General features: G+C 58.9%; 1 protein-coding gene across 3 annotated transcripts; it reads right to left on the bottom strand.

Moving 5' to 3' along the window:
- Positions 1–1,203: 1,203 nt before the first annotated feature.
- LDB1 (LIM domain binding 1) lies at positions 1,204–27,168 on the bottom strand. 3 transcript variants are annotated; one of them, XM_084210330.1, is made up of 11 exons: positions 27,043–27,168; positions 7,509–7,611; positions 6,864–6,908; positions 6,566–6,641; positions 6,231–6,333; positions 5,869–6,041; positions 5,504–5,626; positions 5,249–5,332; positions 4,823–4,946; positions 4,245–4,387; positions 1,204–3,875 (listed from the first exon to the last, which is right to left on the bottom strand). In XM_084210330.1, exons 1-11 carry the CDS (start codon positions 27,065–27,067, stop codon positions 3,645–3,647), a joined length of 1,230 nt encoding a protein of 409 aa, XP_084066456.1. In that variant the 5' UTR covers positions 27,068–27,168; the 3' UTR covers positions 1,204–3,644. The 3 variants fall into 3 exon arrangements, with proteins under 3 accessions (XP_084066456.1, XP_084066457.1, XP_084066455.1); XM_084210331.1 differs by lacking the exon at positions 27,043–27,168 and adding an exon at positions 16,740–16,797 and having other exon boundaries at positions 1,205–3,875; positions 4,239–4,387; XM_084210329.1 differs by having other exon boundaries at positions 1,206–3,875; positions 4,239–4,387.
- Between the last annotated feature and the right edge of the window lie 623 nt (positions 27,169–27,791).

Raw genomic sequence — 27,791 nt, 5'->3', positions numbered from 1 at the left:
GGACAGGACCAGCAGGGACTCTGGGTGAGCTATACCTGAATGACCTTTGCATGAAGGGCTCCCTGGCCTCTCCAGCACCCACGGCTTGCTCATGGCTGCCTCCTGGTTACTGCTTAACCTTCCTTGGCAGAAGCAGGCATCACTGCACTCTGTGACCTTAGGTGAAGGTGGCCCAGGGAGGAAGGCAGCCCTGCTTCAGGTTTTCTTCCTGGTCTGGCCCATGCTGGGTGCCAGAGTGTCATGTGGGACCCTCTGGCACAGCACTGGCACTGGGGCAGAGCAGCCGAGGACACAGATTCATGCCAACAAAAAAAGAGGGGAAAAAAAAAAAAAGGCAACAACTAGTGAGTTTCCCACAGCACTGGAGCTGATGTAGGGGAAGGAGGTTTGGGAGATTCACAGGAACCCTTGGGCTTTCCAGCTCACACCTCAAGCCTGAAGTGTTGCCTTGGGACCCTCCAGCAGCTCTTGGGCGCATGTGCAGGATCCAGCCAGGTATATGGAGGATCCACCACAGATGGCAGGATCTGCTCCTTCAGGGCATTGCTCCCTTCCCATCCAGGGCGTCCCACTGAGCCTGCCAGAGCTCAGGGCATGTCAGAAATGAGGGTATTTATTGACACCCCAGCTCTGGGTGCCACACCATGGGCTCACTGGGGCCACCCTGCCCTCACCTGCCCAGCCATGAGCTCCTACCACAGCACCTGTGTCCTGCAGCCCTCCAACCTCAGCCCTGTCACAGCCTGGTGACATCCCTCGCTGCAGATGTCAACCCAACCCCTGCTCCTGCTTTGAAGATAGAGGCCCATCCTGCTCTCACCCTCTGCTGCATCAGCCCTGTTTTACAAGCACGGTTTCTCCCATATCTCTAATAAAGCTGGCACAGGGCACCCTAGCTTCAGGAAGGAGATTGTTATAGTGCCCTGTCCCTCTTTTGCTCCCCCCAGGACACCTCCATGGTGCTCAGCTGCTCCTGCCCTGCTCCCAGGCAGGATTACATGGCCCCCACTGCTCCCCAGGGAATGTGCCCACCACTTTGGTGTCCTGACAGGCCTCGAGCTGCTTGTTTGCTTGTCCTGAGGGACTGGGGCCATTTCGCAGCAACTCAGTACCTTACCCTTGCTGGGATTTCTGCTTTCCATGGCATGGCAGGGAGCCAGCTGTGGCGTGCCTGGGAACCAGCAGTCAGAGGCAGGCCAGCATCATCCAGGGAACACAGTGAGCCCTGTGCCCACACTCCTTGACAAGGTACCAGGGACATGAGGGGACAACTCCCCTCTGCCTTGCCCACGTCAGCCTGGTCCCATGCTCAGATATAAGTGATCAGGACAGCTTCAAACCGAAAAGTCATTTTATTGGTACCATACATGACTCATAAATGGCACAAACTATGGAGAGGGGAGGAAGGAAGAAAAAAAAAAAAAAAAAGAGAGAAACAAAAAGGCATTACAGTGTGCCCATGGCATTGAGGGCTCTGCACCCTCCACAGCAGCCGTGCAGCATGGCATGGAGAATCGTACCTTAATTGTGATGCAGAGCCCCCCTCCCTGCCACACTGGGCTCCCACCCCTGCCTGCAAAGGGGCTGTGGGGACCCCCGTGCCTGGGGGTCTGAGGGGCCAAGCCCTCCAGCTCCGGCCTGCCCATGGAGGGGTCCAGGAGCCAACACAGGCATCTCTCCAGGGATCTTCAGCTTGAGATCACACTAGGGCTGACTCAAGGCTCTGCCTCCCTGCCCAACCACAGGGACAGCAGGAGAGGACACACAGGGTGACCCCCATCCCATCTCAGCAACCTCCTGCAGTCTCATCCACAAGTGGGCAAAGCATGGGGCACTAGTAGCACCCCTGCAGCCGCCAGAGCCTGGGGCACAGGCAGGCCCTCAGTGACACCTGCCAGCCCCAAGCCCCATGGGGCGGTGGGACACAGGCTGTGGGATCCCCAGCAGGGAGCTGGGGGTGTCTGACAGAGAGAATGGAGTGCACCCCTCACTCCCCCAAACTTCAGGGCTGCTCTGCCTGCCCCAGGCTCCCTTACGCACGCAGACAGACACACAGACCTCTCGCACACACACACTCTTACACACACTTATACCCCCACTAGGGCAGTCCCCTCCCACAGCAGCACTTGCCGCAACCCCACCATGGGGCATGCCAGGGGGTTCCCACAGGCAGCCCAGACTCCCATCTTCCCCCAAAACCCCACTCCAAGGCTGCTGGGGTGAACTGGTTAGTTAGCACAAACACCCTCCCCCGGCACCTCCCATCTTTTCCTTGGAAAAAGCCTTGGAAGGGATTATTTTTTTTCTTTTTTTTTTTTTTTTAAACCAAAAAAAACCCCCAAAAATTATTATTTTTCTCATCGTTTCCCCTAACATCAATGGAGGCACCTGCTCTAGTGATAACACATTGAAAGAACAGTATCGTACACACTGTCTACAGCGCGGAAATGTACAAGCACGAGGTACACAAACCCGAGGGGGAGAGCAGGGACAACAGCACACAAGATTTACATTGAGAAGAGAGGCGGGGGGCTGCCCGCCCCAGCCTCTGGAGGGATTAGAAAGGAAGTCTGCAAAGTCTCTCCTTGGTTTGAAGCTCTCCGAACTGGATATAAAATGAGACTTCCAAGAGAAGAAGCCTGTACAAAAGTCAGGACAGGGTGAAAGGGTTCAGGACAGGAGGGGGAAAATGGGGAAGGGGGCTGAGGGGGTATTTTCCCATTTTTTTTTTCTTTCTCTTTTTTAAACTTACAATTTAATAATATTATTTTTTTTTCCTTAAAAAAAGACAAAAGTAGGAGGTACCAGGAGCCAGGGGTTGCAAAGGGGCCCCAGGCAGACTCACGCAGGGTGGAGGGAAACACAGGGGCTGCAGGCAGGGAACAAGGGCACCGGCTGCTCCAGCAGAGCCACGGGTCCTCCATGCCCCTCCCAGCCCCCCACCACGCACTTCCTATATACAAGAGTCCCCCCATGGCTGTGCTGCGCCCTCGCTCTGGGGAGCGAGGGGAAGGGGAAGGTGCAGGAGAGTGGGAAAATGCGACGGGGCCCTATCCTCAACACCATCCCAGCACCGCAGAATCTGACCCTGGCAGGAGGAAGCTCCGTGGCAGAGCCCGAGGCACAGGGAAGGCTTTCCATCACTGCCCCTCCCAACCAGCCCCACCTTGGACAGGGAATGTGCAACCCCACTGCAAGTGGCTGCTCAGCAAACACCAACCACAGGGCCCAGGGAGGAGGAGGGTCTCTGCGCTGTGCCAGACCCCAACACATGGCAGCCGCTGCCCACACCTCCCCACTAATTCCCCCTCACTCGGCAGGGAGGGGTTGGGCATGTTGGGACAGGGATGAGAAGCTCTCTGGGCAAGAAGCAGAAAAGAAGAGCAGAGGGGGAATAATGAAGCTACGGCCCCGGAAACCCACCCCTGCCCTGGGGTCCGTCAGGGAGGGAGGCGTGGGGGTGCGGGGAGGCGGCGGGGGTGACGGCTGGGGGCTGCCTGCCTGGTGTGCACCCCGGGCCGTGCACCCCATCTTTCATGTGGCGCTGGTCCGCCCCCGGTACCTCGCCGCTTCCCAGTCACTCTCCGTTGCAAATGTACAGGTAGATTGGTTGGGACTGAGTCCACGGGGCGGCAGGGGGGCCGTTACTGCGACGCCTGCGACGTGGGGTTCTCTGACTTGCTCTCCTGGCTGGAGGGCGGTTTGCTGTTCCAGGGGCTGTTGGCCCCCAGCGCCGGTGAGTTGTTGAAGCTGTCCTCGTCGTCGATGCCGTTGGCGGCGTCAAACTGTGTGTTCTCCAGCCGGGTGATGAGGCGCTCATCCTCGTCCCCAAACTCCCCCCCCATCAGCGTGGGCTCGCCTACCACCATCACATCCTGAAAGGGGAGACGGTCCCGAAACATAATCGAGGTGGGGGGAGCCTGGGCCACTAGACCCCCCCTCTCATCAGCACAGCCCCTTTCCCCAGCTATAGGGTCAGTTCCTCATCTCCACTGCAGAACCTGAGCTTGGGCACTGAGTGGGACAAACACATCCTCACTCCCTTGCAGGAGAGCAAAGGGACTCCGGGAAGGCAGCTGGGACATCCCTTCCTTCTTTTCCCCACCACATGGGAATGACTGAGGTGGCTCAGATAGGCAGTCCCTGGGGGTCTCCCCCTAGCAGCTCCCAGGGGCAGTGGCAGAGAACCCTCCCCTCCACCCCAGAGCAGGAAGAGAGAATGGAAACGGGATGCTTACAGGTACCTGACTGGACAGGGCAAAGGTGCTGGCTGGGCTCTTCTTCTTGCTGTTGCTGTTGTTGGTGTTTCCCCCACCAGAGCTCATGGTGCTGCCCCCTGACATCTTCCTTTTCCGGCGCTTGCTGGGCTGCTGCCGTGCTGGCTCAGCTGGTGAAGAATGGAGACATACATGGTCAGTCCCAACAAAAGGAAGCTGGTGCCCCCAGGCCCTTTTATGCAAACCCTACTTCTTCAAGGAACACACTTCCCCCTCCAGGCTGTATCACCACCCTCCTCACCTCCACAGCTCTGCCATCCTCCCAGAGCAGAATACAGGTGAGGGGGCAGGAACATTTCCATCCCAGCTTTGCTTTCCACTAGCAGCTGGCAGCCCCAAGACAGGGAGCACTGGCTGCCTGCAGCCCTGCTCTGCCCCACTGAGAAGGCAGACCAGCATAGAAGGAAGCCAAATGCCTGGTTCACCACCCCCAGCCTTCTGAAACAAAGCCAAGAACAGCTCTGGGGCTGGGAGAAGCCTGCACCGAGGGCAGAGCCTGAGCAGGCAGTCCCAGAAGGCAACACAGCAGGCAGTGTGAGACTCACCGGGAGGAGCGACCATCCGCTGCCATTTCTGGAAGAGGCAAGTCTTGAGGCAGTCCCGGGGACTGAGGCTGTAGGTCTTGTGCCGTGACATGAGCTCCTGCATTGGTTCTAGGATTACACAGAGCTGCAGAGAGCAGACAGACTCTGGGTTAAAATGCAATGCTCTGAGCCTCAGCAAAATGGAGACCCCATAGCCCTAACCCTACACCTCTACAGGCAGGCATCTGCTGCAACGACCCAAGCCACGCCGTGAGTTTGTGGGATTTGGTAGACCCACTGCCCCATAGCTCTCTACAGCCCCTCTGCAAGATCCCTTTCGCAAAGCCAGCTTTGCAGCCTACCCACACCCCAGAGCAGCCAGGCATCAAGCAGCTGAGAGCACAAGACATGGCAGAGCTGCAACCCCTCCTCTCCTCGCACACTTACTCGGAGGTAGTTGAGTGTGGAGTTTGAGAGCCCACAGCGTGTGATGTTCTTGGATAACTGGTCCAGCATCTGGGGATCCTGTGCCTAGGAGTGAGAGGGACAGAAGGCTCAGCTGCATCCAGGCTGGGAGCAGCCCTCCCATGCCCTGGCCTGTGATGCAGGACTGGGTTGAGGTCCTCCACCTGCAGAGCAGCCTGAGGAGCTCAGCAGCCCTCTATCATTCATGCCCAGGGGAGCTCGTGGAGCTGTACTCACATGCATGGCAAGGATGCTGCGGGGAATAAGCTCTCGATGCTGGCGGATGCTGAAATGCCACGTCTTTATCCTCATCATGTCATCAAACATGAACTCCAGGTAGAGCCGCCCCTCCACACACACCTGGACGGGCAGGGCACAGGGTCAGGCACAGGCTGCCCCAGTTTCCCCAGCCCAGATCCCCTGGGAACCCACTGCTGCACACTGGAACACACTTACAGTGGCTTGCCTCTGCCTCTCACAGAAGACATACCCATGAGCCCAAAATGCACAGCCTCGTGGGACTATCCACGTGGGGGTAGCCACCAAGAGGGCACAATAAACCAAGGCAGGAGGGCAGCAGAAACTGCGGGTGCTGGCAGTACCTGGGTGAACATGGGCTTGCCGTGCTGAGTGACCATGGTGCACTGGTCACAGTCCAGCGAGACAAAGTTGTTGTGGAAGGATTCCTTGGGGTGCTTGAGCACGTAGTACAGCTCTGTGGCTCCCCCTTCAAAGATGCTGCGGAAGTAACGGGGAATCAGAGTCCGGCCAATCGCTGCAGCAGGAGAAAGAGGAAAATAAGCTCATCCAGATGTTCCTTGGAATGTACATGAAGAGGGTCCCCCCATAACTTCTGGCTGGAAGCAGCTAAGCTGTGACACCCTACCCACATCCCCCATAGTGCACAACAGTCTCCTGCTGAAGGGCAATGCTCTTAGGAAGGAGGGCTCAAGCTGGTACTCACTGTATCTCTTTGGTCCATCCTCCAAGCAGAAAGTGATTGTTAACATGGCATCATCCTCAAAGAACTCTGTGGTAAAGGCATCCCACCACAGATTGTCACATTCCTGGGGATGGCAGAGAGATGCTAAGTTATGGGGAGGAGAGAGACAGACATACAGACACTGGCTGCCAGGCACAGCAGCCACGTGCTCAACTCAGGGAAGACAGCACTCTGAGCTGAGTGCTCTGAGATTGGGGTGACAAGTCCTGTCCCATGGCCACATGTGGGAAAAGGCAGTGGGGGCCCCCTCTACCAAAATACTGCCCTGGCCAACCCTCACCCTCCCAGCTGCCTACCTCTGTCCAGTTCTGCAGCCGCTTGTTGAGCTCAAATATCCTGTAGTCAGTCTGGTTCCCATACGGCGTGTGCCTCCTGCCCAGACAGCACAGCAAGCCATCAGAGGGGAAGGCTGCCACAGGGTGTGGAGGGGTCCTGGGCCCACAGGGGGAACATATACAGCCCCTCCAGGGCTGGCAGAATCTGAGCAATCCTCCCAAAAGCCCCAGCCAGCCAGCATGCCGGCCCTGCTGAGGCACCCCCAGCACAGGAATGAGCTCCCCCCAAGCAGGGTCCACACCAGCCCCTCATGCTTACCCGATTCCAGGCTCCAGGTACGTCGGTGGGTACATAGGAGTAGGTCTAGCAGTGGAAAGAGATGCAGGCACATCAGTGCTAGCAGGGATCTCCCTGCTCACCACAGCTCCTATTTCCCTGGCTACAGCAGGCAGTCAGGCTCACTGGAGCTGAGTGACTCCCCACAGTGCAGACTGTACTCTGGCTGCCAATATTTGATAGCCCCATGGGGCGAGCTGTAGCCCAAAACTGGGCTCTGATCCCACAGCATTGGCTCCTCCACCCCACCCCTGAGACCTAGCCAACTGCTCCTTGGGGACATACCCAGCTCCTCTGCAGCAGTGACCAGTGGCCGGGCAGGACAGACATTGAAGAAGGGGCTGTTTTGGCAGGAGCTGGGAGGGCTCCCTGTCATTCCAGGGGCTTGGTCAGGCAAAGGGCTTGGCCTGACAGAGCTCAGGACCTGGAGGCCTCCTTCATTCCAAATATCACTCATTCTCAACCCACTATCATCTGTGCCTGCTCCAATTCCCTCTTTGCTCTTGTGCTAACTGAAGTCCATGCACTGCAGTCTCTGTTTGCTGCTGGGAAGCACAACAGAGACCCTGGGATGCAAACTGCAGAGTGTCCTCAACATTGCAGACCCGTCCCTGGGCCCCAGCTCACCCCACATCTCGATCCAGCATGGTGCCTGGGTGGAAGGGGGGGAAGGCGTTGCCGTTCGGGGGCTCCTTTGGCGAGTACAGCTTGAACGACTTAGAGGAACAGCCTGGAGGGAGGGAGGGAGGGGGAGAGAGAGGGGACATGGGTCAGTCAGGGGCACCCGGTGAGGAGAGACACACTGCTGCTGCTGGAGGAGGAGGAGGAAGGATGCACTCCATCAGCACACCCCCGTCCCTCCTCTGCTTCCCTCCAGATGTCAGCCTACTCCCTTCATCCCACACACAGCTCCAGGCCTCCCCTGTGCAGGATGGAACTCACAGGGTCAAGGCTGAACTCTCAGGATCAGCAGCCAGAGGGGCCCAACCACATCCCAAGAGTTTCTCACTGGTACCCAAAGTTTGTCAGTTCTCAGCTGGCTGGGCTCTGGGGATGTGCCCGAGGGGGACAGTCCAGCTGGTGAGCCTGAAGAGGGGCTGGCTGGGCCCTAGCCCTCCCTCTCACACTGGTCCTAATCCCACTGACCGACCCACCCGGGAATCACACAGGATCTTTTTGCTGACCTTTCTATTGTCATGGTGACGGGTGAATAACTGCCCAGAGGGATAGATGGCGAATCCCCAGGCAGCCACCATCTGCCACTCAGAAAGGCCAGTGGCCACCCAGATCCAGGCAGACAGAGAGATCCCACACACCAGCCCCCAGCTGTGATCAAACCACCCCAAAGCCTCACTGCCCACGACAGCACCAGGGCAAAGGACAAAGAGCCCAGAGAGGCGCATGGGGTGTGATAGGGTCTGCAGCAGAGCACATGATCTGTGAAACCCGCACACATTCTGAAAGCAACCTGGGGATCCCCAGACCTGCCAATAGAAGACATTAGGTATGACGGGCAGAGCCAGCCCCATCCAGGCTCCTTAGGGGCAGCCAGGGGCTCCCACACTCACCAGCCCACTGCCACTACAAGGGCAGGGGCTGCCAGCACCGCTCCCAAGCCCCGCGGGGGCTGGCAGGACCCAGCATGCTGCGCCAGGATGCTGCTGAGGCATGCGGCTCCCTCCCTCCCGGCAGGCAGGCGGGCAGACGGGCTGACCTGGATGGGGCGCAGCAGTGGGCGAGCTGCCAGGCAGCTCCGGCTCCACCGGCTCAGCCGGCCCTGCCGAGCACAGACATGTCTCGCCCGTCCCGCCGCAGGCGGGGGCCCCGGAGCCGGCAGTGCCGGGCTACCGCTGCAGCCAGGGCCAAGGCGGGATCCCCATCAGCTGCCCGCCCGCACACAGCCCTGGGACGGGCACTTCCCAACGCCCACCAACTGACAGGATTGCCGCCCAGTACTGCAGAAAGCAAACCCAGCAGCGGAGGGAAGCGTCCCAGAGGCACCAGACACACCACTGCCCCTCTGGGCTCCACGGCCACGCTGTGCAGAAGGGTGCCAGGACAGGATCGGAGCAGCAGCTCGACCATGATGGATACAGGAGGGGAGCAAAAAGCACCAGAGTCAAGGAAAGCAGTGCCACCAGCACAGGGACCCAAGATGTCCAGCTTGTTGCAACAAAGAGCTCATTAGCCAACAGAGGTGAATAACCAAGGCATCACCTTCACCCCTGCTGAGCCATCTGGGGCCCCAAGTCAGCAGTCACAGGGATTGCACACGCTGCTGAGCAAGGGCTGGTCAAAAAATAGAAGGGGTCACCTCCCAAGCATTAAATCCAACTTGCAACGGGGGAAATGAGTGTTTTACTTCTTGATTTTCTTGGGGCCTTTTCACCACGTTTCCTCACAGCAGCAGAAGCCAGCTTTTCTCCAGCACTCACCAGGGTCTACCAGTCCTGTGGGGCTGAAGCCAGCCCAGCCACCGTGGCTCACTGTTCCCACTCCCGCCCGCCTGCAGTGAGGATAAGTGGGACATGGCACAATTTCTCATATGGCTGCTAACAATGTCGGCCCCCGGCTCTTACTGAATGTTTTCACAGATAAAAATTTTTAATAGGGAGTTTAGTGCTGGTCAGCTGCTGCTGAAGAGGAGTTTTTGCTTTCTGCTTTATCCACATCAATTTGTACCTAACAGACAATAATTCAGCCCAAACTGTACTAGAAACACGGCATTTAAATTTCCTCCATTCCACGTTGTTATACAACATGACACTGAAGCATGTTCAGCACATAGGAAACTTCCCAAAACTCCCAAACCCAAACTTCTGTTGAAACCAAACCAATTCATTAGGCAGAGACAGCAGTGGCTGATGCACTGCTTGTTTCTGGTCATCATGTCCTGAGGGGCAGAAAAAAATCAGACACAGCAGGTCTCATCCTTCAATTCTTTGTTTTTATTCACTGATGAGACATGGGAACACTAAATTCCAAAGGCTTCTTGCTATCCTCAGTCCCCATCTTGTTTTTCAGGGTGCAGGAAGGTCTCCTGGAGTGGTGAGACCAGGGAGACACACCACTCTCCATCTACTGTGCTTCTCATGCTCTTCCCTACCTCCCTGCTGCTGGGGACGGGACAGAAAACAAGCCAGGCCATCACTTCTACCCAAGCCTCCATTTCCATCCTGGGCCTTTCCCAGCAGGTTAATATGGAGACACCCTGCCTTTGGAGCTCTGAGTGACCTGTGCCAGGATCTAGAGGAGTTGAGAGAAGCCTATTATGTGACCTCAGCAAGACTGGCATCCTGACCAAGTATTATTTTCAATGAAGCGTAAAATATGTCACTGGATTCAGTGGTAACAACAGCCTTAGGATTTGATACAAGCTGTCTAAATTCCATATTCACTGTAGACACACTGCACACATTACATGAAGTAACACAATTACTTTACAGCAGCAGGAACACCAACTTTTACTCACACACAGGCCATGCTGCCTGGTCCAGGACATCCCTCCGTCACCACCTATTTTCTTCATACTGCCCCAGCTGCCTGCAAGCCCTGTCCAACCAGGTGCAGTGACACAGACACGCAGGATATGGCCCATCCCAAGCGCCTGGCCCTAGCTGCTGTTTCTGCATGCCCCTGCTCAGCCTCCTGCAGTGAGCACAGGACCTGGGGCAGGCTTGGTGCAAACAGGGATGCTGCTTGGTGGCTGTGCATACAATGCCCCTGTGGAACAAGAGGCAACAGGAGATGCTTCCTGTGGCCACTCACAGGTGCTGGCCCGGCAACATAAAAACATTAAGCAAGGGAAGAAATCAGGCTGATGCTGCAGCTGGTGAGCTACCGGCCCAGGCAGGTCTGAGCAAACAGCACAGTGCTTGTGGCCAGGTGGGAGGCTCCATGGCTTCCCCTCAGCATGGAGCTGCGGGAGAAGGGAACCCTGGGAAGGGATCTCACAGCTCAGCATCCTCCACCGAGGCCAGGTCCACAGACCTGCCACAAAAGCGTGGGCAAGTAAACAGCTCCAGGTGGGCAACTGCCCAGGGAACAGAAGGCAGGTGCTCTGACTTCTGATTCACATACAGCCCAGCAATGCCCGACCCTCCACATGCCTTCTCCTCTGCTGTTCCTGCTTGTGAACTGTCAGCCCTTCTGGTGCACTGTCTGGTGGGTTTGCTGGAGCAGGAATGAGTCACATCCTAGCCAAGCTCACAGAGCTGGGGAACATCAGATTTCCCAAGGCACCAAAAGCATGGTGGACTCCTCATAGAGCCAACACAGTCAGGAGATAGCAGGGTACTGTGAGCTGAGACCAGCACCTTGGAGCTGCCTGCCTGGTCAGGGGACATGGAAAGCAGAGAGAAAAGCCCTGCTTGAACTCCCATAACTTCAGTTCACCATCAAAGAGCAAATAACTGCTGAGGACAAAGGCAAAGCAGCACCATCTTGATCCTCCTATACCTGTAACTGCTGGCAGGAATCGGTGCCCCCCTACCAGACAGGAGCTACCTGTGTCTGGGCAGCCAGAGTGCTCTCTGTGTAAGCAGCAAAGCTCACCAACAAGGCAGAGGCTAAAAACATAAATGATGAAAAAAAATTAAGGAGTGGAGCATGAAATGGGCTGCAGGGTTACAGCTCAGCCGGGGAGCGTCCTGCTCCTCCCAGCAGCCGAGAAGAAGAGGCCAGCCTCTGCTAAAGGCGGCCGGGCTGGTGCTTCCCGGAATGCTCCGTGCCTGCTTCCCGGCTGCCTAACGAGGCTTTAAAGTGTAAATAGCGGCATTGTTTCGCAGGGCTGCCTCGATGGGGTGTGGGAGCCCTGATAGGGGAAGAAACACATCTTCCCAGGCCAGTACCGCTGGCGTGAGGGTGGTATCTGGGACTGGGTGCAGGGCAGCGTCTCAAATAATTCACGTGGTTTTGCCCAGTGACAGTGCCTGGTGTCCGGGAAGTTGGCAGGGCTGGGAGGCAAACACGAAGTATTCAGAGTGACTGGGACAGGCAGAGGCACATGGAGCAGACCATGGTCCGCCCCCACAAGCCTGCCTTCACCTCTTCTTTCTCCTTTTCTTTGGAATAGAGGGATTTGGGAGAGGCCAGTTGCAAACTCTGATGCTGTTGTTAAACCCACAGGAGCCCAGGTAGAACCCACCAAGACACGGCCTGAGACATTATCAGTGACAATATCAATTTGCAGAAACCCTAATTGCTTTAAAAATGCACAACTGGTAAAGCTGAAGCTCCCACGAGGCTGGGCTCTCCAGGGAAGAGGAGATACCACTTTTGGAGGAGACCATGCGCCACGTACTCAGTAGCATCCAGAGGCTGACCCCAGCCAGGACACTGCCTGGCCCTGACCTGTTGAAGGCAAAACCTCCATCGCCACCTGCATGCAGGGATTACTCTCTCACTTTTCCCAAGCTGCACATGTGAGCCATCCAGAGCTTATCTGGACCACAAGCTGCCTCCCTGCCCACACCACACCACGCGCACGGTGTGGTGCAGCCCCAGGTCAAATTCTGCAACATTAGTGCAAAAGTCCTGCCCAGCAGCACACAAAGCATCTGAACCCCAAGGTGCTCTTCTCTGCACACAGGGTCACAAATTTAGGGGGACAGCCAGAGAAGGGATAATTACCTACAGCTAATGATTACAAAGTGACAATCTTGATGTAGACTGCAAAGCAGTGCTATCTGAAAGCATTAGGTGAAGAGAACATGTCTGGGATGTGGATTTGCAGGTCAGAGCTCAGCCTCCCACAGCCAGGGCCAAGGGTCTCCCAGGAAGGCATCCTCTGGAGCTGGACACTCGCCTGGGGCCCCAGGGAACTGCACTGGCCTACAGCACCTAGGGACAATAGGAGTCTCCCCTTTCCAATTTTCTTCCTCAGATGATTCAGACACATAGACGGGGAATTCTCCAGGAGGGAAAAAGGGAGAAAAGCACACCCTGCCAATTGCAAAACAGCCAGAAAATTGAATCACGTTCACGGCTGCAAGCCCCAGATGCAATCCTACAGATAACCCAGTTTCAGCTCCACTACTATCAACTTACCACGAGGCAGTCATTTCCTGCAACTCTCAGGGAAATATCCCACCGTCCCTAATTACTCCTTTCAGTTCACTGTCTCAAAGATGATCCATAATCAAACGCTGTCGGTTTCAGCCCCAGAAATGCACCTTTCAAATTTTCAGACACTTTCCCTCTCTCCCAGACCCCTTCACCCTGGGGCCCTGCCACTCTGCAGCGACCAGACTCACATCCCTCCTGCAGCATGCATCGGCGCAGCGCTGGCAAACAATGTCATGTGGGAACCATGGGGCTGGAAAAAAACCCCTGTCAGCATACCTAGAATAAAAGCCTCCTGACAAACTAGGATTTTCATCATCAAAGGCTTGCTAGGCTCTGCGGCAACACAGAAAAATTCAGTTACAGCTAACCATGCCTATGGCCCTGCAGAACCTGAAGCCAACATCCCCACTCACAGCTGCTCGTCTGCCACGCACATGGTGGAGCAAAAGTACACAGCTCTGCATGGTATTGTGGGCTTGCTGCTCAGAGCAGCCCTCCACAGAGACAAGATTTGCCCAGGAGAGCAGGAGCCGAGAGCCACAGTGCAGGGAAGTGACAGCAAGAGGCTGCGGTCTGTGCATACACTGAGAGAGGGGGATCCACAGTGATCCTCCAGGCCGGCACGACCCCCAGCGCTGCTGCTTCGGACCGCAGGAGGCTGTCAGCCCCCACGTGGCGCATGGAGAATCGCGATCCCGGGATGCAACGCTCCCCTCGCTCCCTGCCGCGGCCAGGCGCCGAGAGCTGCACGCCGGGACGCGTAGTCTCTGGAGACGGCGGCCCTGCCGCCGCCGGCCGCCTTGCTCCATGTTGCCTCCTAGGTGGAGCCCCGCAGCCCTGGCAGCCGGCCAGACGCCCGCTCTGGAGGGGAGAAAAAAGCTGGATAACTCCCGCGGCGAGGATCCAGCTGGCCTCGCCGGGGCAGCATGCGCCCAGGGGCAAACCATGACCAAACCATGGTGCAGCGCCTGCCACAAGGTCTGGACTGCTCACAGATGCCCATGGAGAGGAGGGACAGCGCGAGCATGGCGGGAACCTCCTCGGTGCGGCCTACAAAGTGCCTCCATTGCTTCTTCGAGCTGCCAGGGCAAGCCTCTGCCCTCCTGCTCAGGCAGAACTTCTCTCTTCTCAGTACTTGGTTAAAAGACAACATGGGAGCTGCTGAACAAGGGACAGGCAGGCTGCCGGCAGCACTGGGGACAGAGCAAATGCAGTGGTTGCAGGACTCTCACCTCTGAACAGGCAGCACATGCTGCCACTGATGTCAGGCCTTTGGACAACCAGTGCAGGACGGGGCCAAAACCCCAGGAAGCAAAAGGACACGGTATGGTCAAGCACACCTGCCCAGTGCTCCTGAAGGCACGAGGAACCCAGCCCCAGGGAAACCCTCTAACCCCAGCATCCCCGGTTACAACTCCACCTGACACAACAGCAACCCATGGGGCAGCAAACCTCATTGCCGCAAGCATGACAACCCACAAACACACACACAGAGCAAACAAGAGCAGGAGCACTCTGTCCCCAGATCACTCAGAGGATGATGGGAGGTTTCAAAGGGAGAGGGCCAGGAGAAGTGCTATCCTGCTCTGCCACCACATAGGACTTTAGGTTCGTATGGACATGTCAAGCTCATGCCAGTGCAGAGCTGCAAGCACATGAAAGAGGGCACACTGAGAGAGACCACTCTGGGCCAAGCACCGCTGCCACCCTGCCAGCCATGGAACAGGAATGGAGTCCTGGGGCTGGACGGGTCCATATCATCCTCTGCTCCCGCATCCTGAGGAGCTGGGCAAGCTCAGGACCTCCAGCTATCGCTGCTCTCTGAAAATAAGTGGAAACAGGCTCCAGGTCCCAGCCTGGGGAACCTTTCCTTCAACTGAACCTGTGGCTTTTCACTGCCCTTTTCCTATTTTACGTGGATTGTGACCTGCTCCTGGTGAGGAGTAAAGTCACCAAACAGCAGCAAAACCTTTGTGTTACCAAACCTTCCAGCACCAGCCTGTCCCCCTTGGATCACAAGTTTTCCAGTTTGAGGCAACACAACTTTATGTCATTCTGCTCAGCACTGAGCACCTACTCAGTCTTCAAGGGGTGCTCAGATCACAAACCTGGGATTTCTACAGCATCATGAGTAGAAAGACCATATTCAGTTCAAATCATAATCCCCCTACAATGAGAACACTCCAAAACCTAAGGCTTTAAAGGAACAAGGACACTGATATTTACCCATACTTGCAACAGAAGCAGAAAGAGCTGATACCTGACCAGTACCGGAGGAGTCGCTGCAAAACTGCTCAGACAAGGTACTATCAAAAGCACGTAGAGAACAACTGGGAAGACCCTGGGAAGGGGTATTTGCTCTCACACCTGCCTGGCCCAGCCTTGAGCAGGCTCAGACCCTCCTGGTGAGAAGAAAGCAGGTGACGGTTTGCAGTGTGGGGTTAGTGCACACTGTGTGCCCCCAGAAGGTGACTCCATGTTAGACCCCACAGCCCTGGAACCCTTTGCTCACACTTCACCCTGAGAGTGGCTGACACCTCTGGTTTTGGCTCCTGCTGCAGCACTGGCTTTGGCTAGGGACAGCACTTGCTCAGCAGGTTCCCCATGGTGCCTGCCAGCTAAGGCTGCAGGGATGGGATTGGGGGCTGCCCAAGCCAAGGGAGCCCCAGCAGTGCTAATCACCCATCCCTAGCGGGCGGGCTGGCAAGGACTACTAGGCCAGACACCCAAGATCAGGGCAGCCTACCAGAGCAGGCTCTATCAGAGGAGCTCCAGAAAAACACCTGCTGAGCTAAGACACCCCTCCACAGCTCTGGCATGCATGCTGACTCCTAAACTGGAGCTGCTGAGGCTTCCCCATTCCCAAGGATGCTGTGCTCAACCTCAGCTTGGTCCCCACTTCTAGCTGGCCCAGGTAAAGCCAGTGCTTTGTCTGCCAGGGAGAATGAGCCCCCTATGCCCACAGCCCCCTGAGCCTGGACACCCAGCAAGGCAGCTTGTGAAAGATGTGTGGCCCTCATGTGTTTGCACCCCTTGGACCTTTTTATTCCCTTTGCACCCGTGGGAGGCTGGCGGGACCCTTTGAGCTGCGAGCAAGGATGAAGTTGCAGCAAGCATTCAGGTGCGGCAGGCAAGCAGCCCCAAGAGCAGGGCACTGGCCCTGTAAACCCCATGACAGCACAGGCAGGGGGACCAGGAGGGCATGGGGCAGCTGTCAAGGGGCTTCGGCAGGGGAAGGAACCCGGAGAAGAACAAAGGGAGCTGCGGGCTGGGATGGAGCAGGGCACAGCAGGGCATGGGGGCTGCTGGCAGCACCCCACCAGGTTGGGGGTGCCACTCCAAAAGCCAATACGTGGTGGAAAGAAAGGGTAGCCAGGGGAGGGGAGGAACACCACAGGCAGGGAGGGGGAGGCCAGACATGGGAGCTGGAGGGGAGGGAACGAGCTGAGGGGCCAAGGATGCACTGAGCAGCTGGGGAGGGATGAGGAACGGAAGAACTGGGTAAGGATGGAGAGGGAAGCCGAGAAGGGAGAGAGGAGCTGAGGAGAGGGAGAGCCGGGCCGGGGGAACAGAGAGCGGGCAGGGGGCTGCCGCGGGGACCCCGGGCCGTACGGGGCCCCGGTGGAGAGCGGCGGCGCGGTGCGGACGCGCACAACTTCGCAGACGCGGGGGCGGCGCAGGCGGGACCCCGGCCCTCACCTCCGCCGCCCGAGCGGGGCCGCCACCGGGGTGGGGGGGACCGGGAAACTTCCGCGGGGGGGAAGGGGGGCGCGGGGGGGCGGGGTGACTCACGGCGCGGCGGCGGGCGGGGGTCCGGCGGCGGCGCGGCGGCGGCGGGCGGGCGGCGCGGGGCCGCCGCGGGGCGGGGCGGGCGGGGCGCGGGGCGGGGCGGGGGCGCTTCCTTTGTCTGCGCCGCGGCCGGGACCACAATGGCTGCGGCGGCGGCGGCAGCGGGGCCCGCTCCCCCCGCACCGGCTCCCCCGCCCCGCGCCGCCCGGGGGCCCACGGGCCAGGGGTGACGCCCGAAAGGGGGTCCCCGGAGAGCTGTCCCCCGCCCGGTACAGGCACTCCCCGGGATGGGAATGAGGGAGCCGCGTCCCGCTGAGGAGCTCGGCACGAGCCGGGGCAAGGATTCTTTCCCTACTGCGAAAGTTTGAATAAAAATAGACCTTTTCCCTAGCTTGGTTTCGGGGTGTCTGAAGTTTTTTTCAGGATTTTTTTTTTCTTTTTGAAACTTGTTTCCCTTTCTCCCAGTTTCAGACGAGAAAAGAAAAATACAAGCGGTTTGTTTGTAAGGGGGCGATGAAAAATAAAATGTTCCAGTCTGCAATTGCCATCATACCCCCAGGGTCTCCTTTCCTTGATAAAAGTGCAACCTCTTCCAATTAGGAGATTTTAGAAAAAATTCCATTATGAAAATTTCCGTTATAAAAAAAATCCATTTTTCCCATTCCCCTTCTGCCCCACATCTGCCCCTTGCAGCTTCTGCTCCTGCCCTGGCAAGTCAGACTGGCACAGACCTCTGCTGCTAGTCCAGCGAAGCCCAAGGGCTCAGTGCATGCACACGCACACACACGCACGCACGCACGCGTGCTGGTAAAGCTCACCCTGCACACATGGGCTGCTGTTCACACCGATGGGCTGGCATGCACTTGCATGCCTTCCCAAAGGCCTCCCGGCACAGCCCCGGCTGGGTGTGCACCCGTGCCTGGGGCATGCACACCCTCCCACATCCCCCTGCTTGCAGGGCCAGGCCCGCACCTCATCCCCTCCCCAAGCCTTGGGGTAATGCAGGTACAACCAGTTGGATCCTGCCAAGCACTCTTGCTTCCCCCCACCCCCCCTCCACCCAACAGAGCAGACATGGTTGGTGCAAAACCTCATCTATGAGGTTTTGGGGGCTTCCTCCCCTCCATGCTTGTGCACCCCCAAAGCCCTGCACCTGAAGAGTGGGGGCAGCCTCCTGCTCCCCAAGCATGTTGCTGTCTGGGACCAGCACTGAATAGGGAAAGGCAGCATCCCTTCACTCCTGTCCCCACACTCATCGGCTGAGTAGGCTCCAACCCTGTCCTGCTCCACATTACACCACCATGATTTCCTCTTCCTCTTGCAGACTACCCTGAAAGTATCATTTTCCACAGCCACATGGCTAAACAGACCAAAACTCTTTGTAAACCCCAGATTTACAGAGAGAAAAACTCACTGTAAATCTATAAACCTCTGTGACACACTGCTCAGTGAAAGGCACGTGGAGCTGGAGGTACCCATGCTCTCAGTGCCTTGATAACTGGGCACAGGGATGCTGCGAGTGCCCCAGCACACCAGCCCTTCACTGCCTTGTCCTCCTGCCAGCCCAAATCTTGTGGCACTGGGTGAGATGGGGCTGCAGCATGCTGACCTCCACCATCATTAGGCCAAAAAAAGTGCTGGCTGCTGCAATGCTGGTGAGAGCTACGGGATGGCACAGCCCTCCTGGCCAAGACTGCCATTAAACACAGTCAACCTGCACCCCAGTCGACCTGCACCCCATTCCCACTCCAAGGCACAAAGACACACAAGGCACAACCACCCACCAGCACTGAACACCACACCGCTACTGCAAAATAGTGAAAAAAGAGGCATTTTGTCCCCATATTAGAGATTTCTGGCAGCAGTGCCATGGCCAGGGGATCAGAGAGCAGCCCCCATTCATCCCCAGGCCCCGTGCATCCACAGCAAACATGCCTAGAGCAATTTATCCTGGGGCTCAGCAGCCCTCCGGGACTGCTCACGTGTCCCTGCTCAGCTCTGACGACAGCGCTGGACTGGTCCACGTGGCTGCAGCAGCCCCAGCTGTTTATGGTTATAGCCGAGTTAATAATTAAATAGATGCTGGATGGAGAGCAGAAGGGCTGGGATGCAGCTGGGAAGCGTGTGTGGCAGCAACGGTGTGGGGGAGCCCCTTCCTCACCAAATGCTTATGTGAGGGGAGCAGAGGGCTACCCCGTGTTTGTGGTAGGGCACTACATCCCCCAGATCACAGCCTCCACTCTCCCCCTAGCAAGGGCCCCATGCCTGCCTGGTCTCCCCAAAGTCCAGCCCTGATCCAACACCCGGTACAGGTCTCAGCCCAGGGAACTGGCAGCAGCTGGGGAGCAGGAGTGAGCACAGGGATGCATCCCAGGAAAACGGACGGTGGGACCAGGGTAACCAGGGGATGTCCAGGTGTCTCTGATCCCTGCGGCCATGGCTCAGTGTGCCTGCAGAGTGTGCCTGAAGGATCCCAGGCGAGCAGGGCAGGAGGCAGGGCATGCTCACACTGACACCCGGCCGGGGCGCTGGCAAGCGCAGGCCTAGAGCAGGGCCATGGACACGCGCTTACATAAAGAATAATAATAAAAATCTGCCAGCTCTGCAAACAGCACAGCCTGCACCGGGAGACGGACTGGCCTGGCACTTCCAAACCTCATGGACTTGTCCAAAGAGCAGCCAGACCTGGGCACCATCGCATGCATGCAGATGCAGCCTGCAGCACAGCATGCATCCTGGAGCCCCCCCCCCTTCCAGAACACAAGAGCCAACCCCGCAAATCCTACCATCCTTCAAACAGAAATATTCTTTGTTTCCGTGTTTCTCAAGGAGGGGCTTCTCTCCTCCCTAAAGCTATGTATGACCAGATAAAAAGGGAGTTCTGGAACAGGAGGGGCCCCTGTTTTTGGCTGGAGAAGCCACAGATCCATCTCTCCAGAGGAGGTTTGGGGGAGGCTGGAAACTACATGGTGAGTCATGCCAGGCAGGCAGCAGATCCTGGGGGCTCCTGGGATTAACCCTTCAAAGCCAGAACCAGTTCCAGACACCCAGAGGCAGAAATAAAGCCAAGGGGCTGGGGAAAAGCTGCCAGAGCAGGATGAGAAATTACAGGGCCCAATCTTGAGCATCCTGCATGGGACAGAGAAATCAATCTGAATATGTGAGCAGCGGACAAGCAGCAACCAAGTGCATGCATTGGTTACAGTGGGATGCAGAACCCCAGAGTGCATGAAGATCATATGGGGTGTCCACCCTCACATCACACTCGTTCTGGTGTCGTGGGTCAGCCTCATCACCACTGGGCTGCCCAAAGGCTCCAAGGGGAAGGTGCAGTCCACAAGCAAGCTTTGGCACATACTTCTAGAATGGGATTTCTCCATGGCACCAGCACCTGAGAAATGCCGCACAATGTTCCTGTGCTGTCCCTGAGACATCGCAATGCGCGTCCTGCAAGACCTCAGCCCCAGCATAGCCACCCACACCAGTGAGCCCCAGTTCCTCTGCAGAAGCCCGGGGCCAGCCTGCCAGAGCTGCAGGGTTTTAAGGCTCCTCCAGAGCCTCCAGGTGGATTCTCTCATGTTACAAGAATGGTTCGTTTTACAGCCCCTTTCCTGGCCTGGGAACCCACAGCAGGGAGGCGGTGGCGTGCAGCATGGCTGCACAGCCCCAGCATCCTGCGCCTGCCCTCTGTCTCCCAAGAAGACCATCTACCTTCCAAGGGACAGGCACTGCTCCTTCAAAGACAACCAAAGGAAAATCCTCAACACCCAGCCCTGTTACTACAGCAACTCAGCCCTGGTCAGAGAGCACCCTGGTCCCTAGCCCACTGTTCCTCCTGCATTCCTTCCACTCTTGTCTCCCAAGCCACAGAGGACCCTTGGCATCCATAAGAGATTCACATAGCTAGGAGCTGCCACCCACCAAACCCCCACCTACTAAGGCTGACATCCCTCCTGGTACACACATGTCACTGTGCCCTCCCACACTAGAAGCTCCACTGGGAGAAGGTAAGGGACGTCTTACAGGGCCATGGCTGTACATGGTTGACTCAAAGCAGGTAACTCCAGCAGCTGAGCCCACCCCCTGCCACCCCCCCACACGGTGCTGCTGAACACTCCGGAGCAGCTCTCCGAATATATCAGCATCAAATAGCTCCATCAATAATGCATTGCTTCTGCTTCCTCTCACTGCCGTGTTTTTGTTGCTAACATGCGTGTCCTTCCTGTTAGCAGCTGCCTCCTCCCCACCAGCTAGGCCAAGCAGGGACACAGCCGTGGTGGGATGGTCATGGCAGCTCCCACAGCTCCAGGTCCAGTTCCTGTAGGGATTGACATAGAGCCCCATCTATGCCACTCGAGGGCAGCCAGGGGTTCTGGGGGGAACTCTGCCACCGTCCAAGCCTCCTGCTGCGCACGCGCTGGCAGTGACAACTCGGCATGCCGTGGCTGCCCAAAGGATTTGGCAGGGGCACCAAGCTGGGAGGAGCACAACGACATCTCCCCAGCCTCAGCAGGGAAATGCCCCTCCACAAGGACTTTTGACAGCCTGGCACTCCCTATACCCAGGCAGCACCCTCATTCCCAACTCCATGCAACGCCGCACCACATCAGGCTCCTCCAGCAGCTCCGCGCTGCCATCCCCGGCAGGGAGAGAGCTCCGCTGCCGTGCTCCTGCCTGCCCCTGCCCGCAGCTGCCCCGGGCTCACCCCAGGCCCGCCCTGGGCCAGTTGAAGCAGGCAGGTTGGGGTGCCTGGACCTGCCCCATGCCCAGCAGAGTTGCGTGCCTGCAACGCCACGAGCTGCCATGGGCTCCTAGTAGGGAGGCAAGAGCTGGTGTAGGCAAAAGCTGGCACCCACCACCCTGCAGCTACTCACAGGCAGGGGCAGCCTCTGCCCTGGAAGGGAGACCCCCCAGGCTGCACAAGACCCTGGTTGGAGGAGAATGCACATAACAGAGCAGAGGTTGGTGCAAATGGCTGCTGTAGAATGGTCCAGCCAACACCACCAATGTCCCAGCCTGGCTTGGGCTGCAATCACTATGTAAAGCCACTTGGGCTGTAATGCAGAAGCTGGTGGCATACACAACACCTGTCCCTTGGTGTGTAGTAGAGGACCTGAGGCTGCTGCTCCCGCAGAAAGCAGGGGCCCTCCCACTCTCTTCGTGCCACCCTCTCAGCCATGGGTCCATCATGGGGCAGAGGCACCATCACCTCGGTGCAGGGTAACCTCTGCTACCTGACTGTGGGTTCTACAAAGCTGGGGCAGAGAGACACCCTGCAAAAGGGGGGCTGGAGCTACATCCCACAGGGGCCTCCAAAGGAAGTGGCAGCAGAGGGGTGCAGGCAGGGTGTTATCGGTCTCCCTGTGGGCAGGGCGGGTCAGGGCTGGACAGGGGCCAGCGCCTGCCACAGCAGAGATTACGCCTTGGGTTTAACGTTCATCCCCATCCATGACCTGCCCGGGAGAGAAGGGGGTGAGCTACACTGGGAGGTTGGTCTGACAGCTTTAGAGACTCCTGAGCCCCACCAGCGCCCCTGCTCAAAAGGGACATCCAACACTAGTGCACAGCCCACTTTCCCACACCCCCATGAGATGCAGCTGCGAACCTTCCAAAAACCTGCCAAACATCACCCCTGCTGCAGCCACCCCAACCCTGCCCAGCAGAGACCCTGGGAGAGGGGCAGACTACTGCCACTATTCCTGCTCCAGGTGGGGTACAGGAGCCCCCTGGCAGCCCTGCCTGCTCTCCAGCACCCTCCCCCCGGCACCGGCAGGAAACCACAGCCGCAGCCTGCGGGCAGCTGATAACGGTCACCCAGCCCCATCCTGCCTACACCCCACCACCCGGGGAGCTGTCCCACGCCCACTGCTCCCCAGGCCCATCAGTGCACCCCCACCGTGCACAACAGCAGCCCCAGGGCCCAGGGTCACCCTGCAAAGAGCTGGGGGCTCTTGCTGACAGTGCAGCTGGTTCACCAGGACAAACAAACAGTTGTTGTGCATGGGCACCATGCTCCCAAGTGTCCCAGCATGCTCCTGGCACACCACACAGACCCATGCCTCGCATGTTCTAGCAACATGGATACGGCAGGAGAATCCCAGAGCAGAGTGGGGGAGGAGAGGGTGGCACGAAATCGAGTGATCTCACCCCAAAGGGATGGGCAGGGGATGCTTGAGCTGCTTAGGCTCCTGCCGTGCCTGGGGGGCACACAGCCACCTGGCCAGTGCATTCCTGGCCACAAGGGTACCTCCCTGCCCTGGAGGTCCCATCCCCCATGGGCATCCCCTCACTCCCCAGGGAGCAGCTTTCACAGCAGTGTGCTGAGCAGGTAACAACATTGCTGGAATAAACTTGGGGCCCAGTGTAAATACACAGTGCTGAACCTGCTGGCATTGGTGTGGCACAACCCATGCAGGACTCTCCAGGCAAATGTCTCAGGGAAATCCTGGGTGAGCTCACACTGGCCCCAAAGAGCACTGTGATGGTGCCTCACACCAACAACAGGACCCCTGAGGAATCCCCTCACTGAGCACCAGACAGCCACAAACCCATCATGATTTTGCCACACCATGCCAGAAGTGGGCAGGCAATGCAACACACACGGTATCAGTGTCAGGCACTTCGCTGCTGAGGGGGACAGGGCAATAACACGTTTCATCCAAACATCACTGGTAATATGAAGAAAGCCTGGACTAGAGCACACACAATGAGGCCTCAGTACCCCTACTGCTCCCCTCCTCCCCAACATGCCCAGGGGCACCCCAAGGTGCCAGGCACCCCTGGGGGTGTTTGGGAGCCAGAGCCCGCAGAGGTCAGGGCTGCCTGGCCCCCCCGCCGCGGCACTCAGCCCACTCGCTGCCATCCCTTTCCCAGCGCATCTGTCGCAGAAGGCATGTGGCACAGCTCGGCCTCGTGACAGTGGGGGATGCACGGCGCCAGCTCGGCAGAAGGAAGGGATACGGCAACGGGCTGTGCCCTGGCTGGACATGTCCATCCCAGGACCCAAAGCATGTGCCTTGGGAAGCTCTCCCTCCAGCCAGAGGGGTGCACAGGCTAGTTCTCTGCAAGGTGTCCCAGGGAAGGTGCTGACCTTGGGAAAGTTGCTTCCCTGCCATGAAGCTGGAGCCAGCCCGGCAGGGAGGGAGAACAACTCCACTCCGCTTTGCTTCCCTCCTCCCCCCCTGCACTGACACCATCACTACAGGAGGAAAAACAATGATAATAATAAAAATAATTAAGGAAGAAAGTGCAGAGCATGCTGGGAGAGTGAGAGGTGCCCCCAGGGGTCAGGGCCCCGCTGGGGTCTGGATGCCAAGACCTGGATGCCAAGACCTGTCTGCCGTCCCTGCTCCAAGCAGCCCTGGGCACAGCACCACTGGCACCAGCACCAGACAGCTGCTGCCCCAGCCGCTGCCACCTCCCCTCTGAGCCCATTACGCTCTTGCTGCTCACCCCTCCATAGCTGAGTGGGGGGCAAAGCACCCCTCAGGCCTCCACTGGCCCCAGAGCTCCCCACCATCCTCAGGCACAAGAGTGCACCAGCTTCCCAGCTGAGCAGCCTCCCTGCTCCAAAGCTCTTGCAGAGAGGAAGAAAGGAGCAGGGAAACATCTCCAGAGGGGTGCAGGAGGAGGTGCAGTGGGGCAGGATGCACCCCCAGGGATAGCAAGGAGTACATTATCCCTCTGGGAAGGCACAACTTGGAAGGGGGGCAGCCAAACCGCCCCCCCCCCCCCGACAGCAGCTCCCAAGCAGGAAACTCCTCCAAGTTAATGCAGCCCTGAAGAGCAGCCTGGGCAGAGCGGCTCATTAAATGTTTCTGGCTGGCGGGAGGCCAGCGGCAGAGCTTGTTTTTTCTATATTCCGATAAACAGTCCGGGAGGGGAAGGGGGAGGGGGGCGCAGGCTCTCGATGTGCCACCCAGCCCCGGCGGGGGAGCGGGGGAAGACGCGGGGAGCACATGTACATTGCACAGCAACACTGCACAGCAGCCTTGTGCCCTCCCTGCCCTGGGGCAGCGGGCAGGGGCGGCGTCGGGGGGACAGAACACATGAAGCCATCCACAGGGATACCTTCAGGTGAGGGGTGACCCCACGGCTCCCCATCACGGCACCGAGGGAGGACCCCCCTCATTGCACCCACCAACATGCCGATAACATTCCCAGGGGCGTGGGGCCAGCTCCCGGGGAATATGACGGGGCCCCACCGCTGGCCTTCGTACGGCCTTTGCCCCGCCGCGGCGGGACCCCCGCCAAGGCTGCGGGTGTCGGGAGGGGTGTCGTGCCCCCGGTGCGGGGTGCCTGCGGGGCGGGTGCTGTGGTTGCTCGGCCTGGCTCGCAGGGAGGTTCACGTGACTTTCTGCTTGAGGAAGCAGCGCTCTGGCAGCTTCCAGTGGGAGATGGAGGAGGAGGAGGAGGAGGATGGGGGAAGGGGCCGCCTGGCTTCATAGAAACACGGCGTCGAGGCGCAGGCAAGGCAGGGGCGGGGGGCCGCTGCGCAGGGGCACCCCTTCCCCACCCCGGTTATCCAGCTGCAAACCCCTCGGTAGAGGTGGCTCCAGGGGAGGCACGGGGACCATGTGCTGTCACAGCGCCCCACTGCCTCCAGCAGCCCCCCAGCTGGGGTTCTGGCCTAGCAGAAGGCACTCTCGGGACCACAGGGATGCTGCCACGGGAACTGGGCTGAGGAGCATCCCTGCTGTCCCCACACAGGGACCCCATGTGCCAGATGCCCAGGGAAATGGCAGAACCTTCTCCCCAGGGGCCCCCCCAAACTTGGCTCCCTGTCTGCTGGCCAGCACCACGGAGACCTGGTGATGGACAAGGTTCCAGCAGTCCTCCGAGACCCCTGCCCTGCCTTGTTCCTGGCACAGCAATGCTCTGCACACAGCAGCAGGCAATGCAGCCAGGGTGGCTGCCCCAAACCTGCCCCCAAGCCCAGGTGTGCAGATGAGTATCCCTGCAGCAGCACCCTTCCAGGTGCTGAGACCTCACCAACTCAACACACCTCCTGTGTAGTCCTGCAACCTTTCCAGCCCGCAGGCTCCAGAATTAGGAACAAGCTCTCCAGCAGACACCCCACAATGGCCAGGGTGGGGGGCCATACAGCATCCAAGTCCACCAGCAGTATTACCAAGCCTCTGTGGGGACACTGTGCCTCACACCTACAGGAGGAGCTGTGGCACCCCACAGGGGTACTTTGGGGTCACTCTTCACAGTGCCACCTGCATGCCTGCCCAATGCCCCTGCAGCACTCTGCCTGTGGGGTCCTAGTTCCAGGCTGGTACCAGCATCCATGTGCTCTTAAGTCCCAGATGTCTTAGTCCAAGAGATCTCAGGATCCATGCCATAGGAACCCCAGCACCCATGCCATGCAGTCCTAGTCTCACAACCACATCCCAGCACCCATGCTATGGAGTTCCAATCCCAGTCAGACCCAAGCATCCATGCTCTAAGGACTCCAGCCCTTCAGCTGGATTCCAACAGCCCGTACCATGGAGACCTCACCCCCATGGCTGGACTCAATAGCCACACCATAGTGACTAGGACTCCAGTCCCCACACCTTGCTGACACCCATAGCTTATCCCCAGCACCAGCACCATGGCCAAACCTCAGCACCTACACTGAAAAGCCCCCTGTGTTGTAGTCAGCTCCCAGCAGCCATGTCCTAGGAACCTAGCCCCATAACCAAACCCCAGCACCAATACCACAGAGACCTCAGCACCAGTGCCAGATGCCAGCACCAATGCCATGGAGACCTCAGCCCCATAGCCAGATCCCAGCACCAGCGCCATGCTCCAGGCGCCGATACCATGGAGAACCCATCCCCATCGCTGGACTCCACCACCAATGCCTTAAGAGACCTCAGCATCAATGCCACGGAGACACCAAGCACCAATGCCATGGAGACCCCAACACCAACGCCATGGAGACCCCAACACCAACGCCATGGAGACCCCAACACCAACGCCATGGAGACCCCAACACCAACGCATGGAGATCCCAACACCAACGCCATGGAGACCCTAGTCCCGTAGCTGGAGAGCTCAGCCCCAAAGCAGACCAGCAACATCAATGCAGTGGGGACCCCAGCCCCACAGCCGGGCCCCAGCGCCCATTCTTAGGGGACCCAGCCCCACAGCCGGACCCCAACACCAACACCATGGGACCCCAGCCCACAGCCAGACCCCGACACCACTGGGGCTCCCACCCCGTGAGTGGCCCCCAGCTCCCCACCCAGCCCCGATGCCGCGGGGACCCCAGCCGGAGGGGCAGCCCCCGCCCCGCGCCCCGCCGCCGCGCACTCACCAGGGCATGCACAGCCCACTGACATCTTCACATGCCTGGCCCAGCCGGGGGTCGCTGCGCGCTGCCCGGGCCGCGGGGGTCTCGCATGGGCGGCGCGCCGCGGGCTCCGGCGCGGCGGGCGGCGGGTAGCGCCGCGGCCAGAGGCGGGCGGGCGGGCGCGCCGCGAATCGGCGGAGCAGCGGCGGCAGCGGCAGCAAGAGCAGCGGCGGCGGGGGCGGTCGGGGCGGGGGCCGCGGCGGTGGAGCGGGAGCGGGGGCGGGGGCGGCTGCGCCGGCGGCGGGCGGGTGGGGGCGCCTCTGCGCGTGCGCGGGGCGTCCCGTTTCCCCCCCGCCGCGAGCGCGTGCGTGTTGCGTGCGTGCGCGCCCCCCGGCTCGTCGCTGCCGCCGCTGCTGCGCTCGCACGCACGCGCCCCCCTCCATTCCCCCCTCACCGTGAGGGGCGGGGGGGTTCCGGTGTGTGACGGGGGGGCCCGCGAGGGAGGACATGAAGGGAAGGACGAAGGCTCCCCCCCTCCGCTCTGAGGAGGCTCTCGGCGCTGCCCCCTGGGGTTTGCCGCCGTCGGAGCAGGGGTAGCGTTCTCCCCAGAGCCCCGTGGGTTGGTAAGGGTTCTCAGGGCTGCGGGGACTCCCGGGGGCAGCGCAGGGCTGAGGCTTCCGTCCCCCCTTCAGCCGGGGCTGCTCTTCCCAGGGCATGAGAGAGACCCAAGTGGAGGGACGAGTGCTCAGGGACCCACGCCCGGGGTGGCCGGT

The sequence above is a fragment of the Fringilla coelebs genome (assembly GCF_963513975.1).
Source record: "Fringilla coelebs genome assembly, chromosome: 8".
NCBI classification, from domain to species: domain Eukaryota; kingdom Metazoa; phylum Chordata; class Aves; order Passeriformes; family Fringillidae; genus Fringilla; species Fringilla coelebs.
This window is presented reverse-complemented; position numbering and strand designations above follow the sequence as displayed.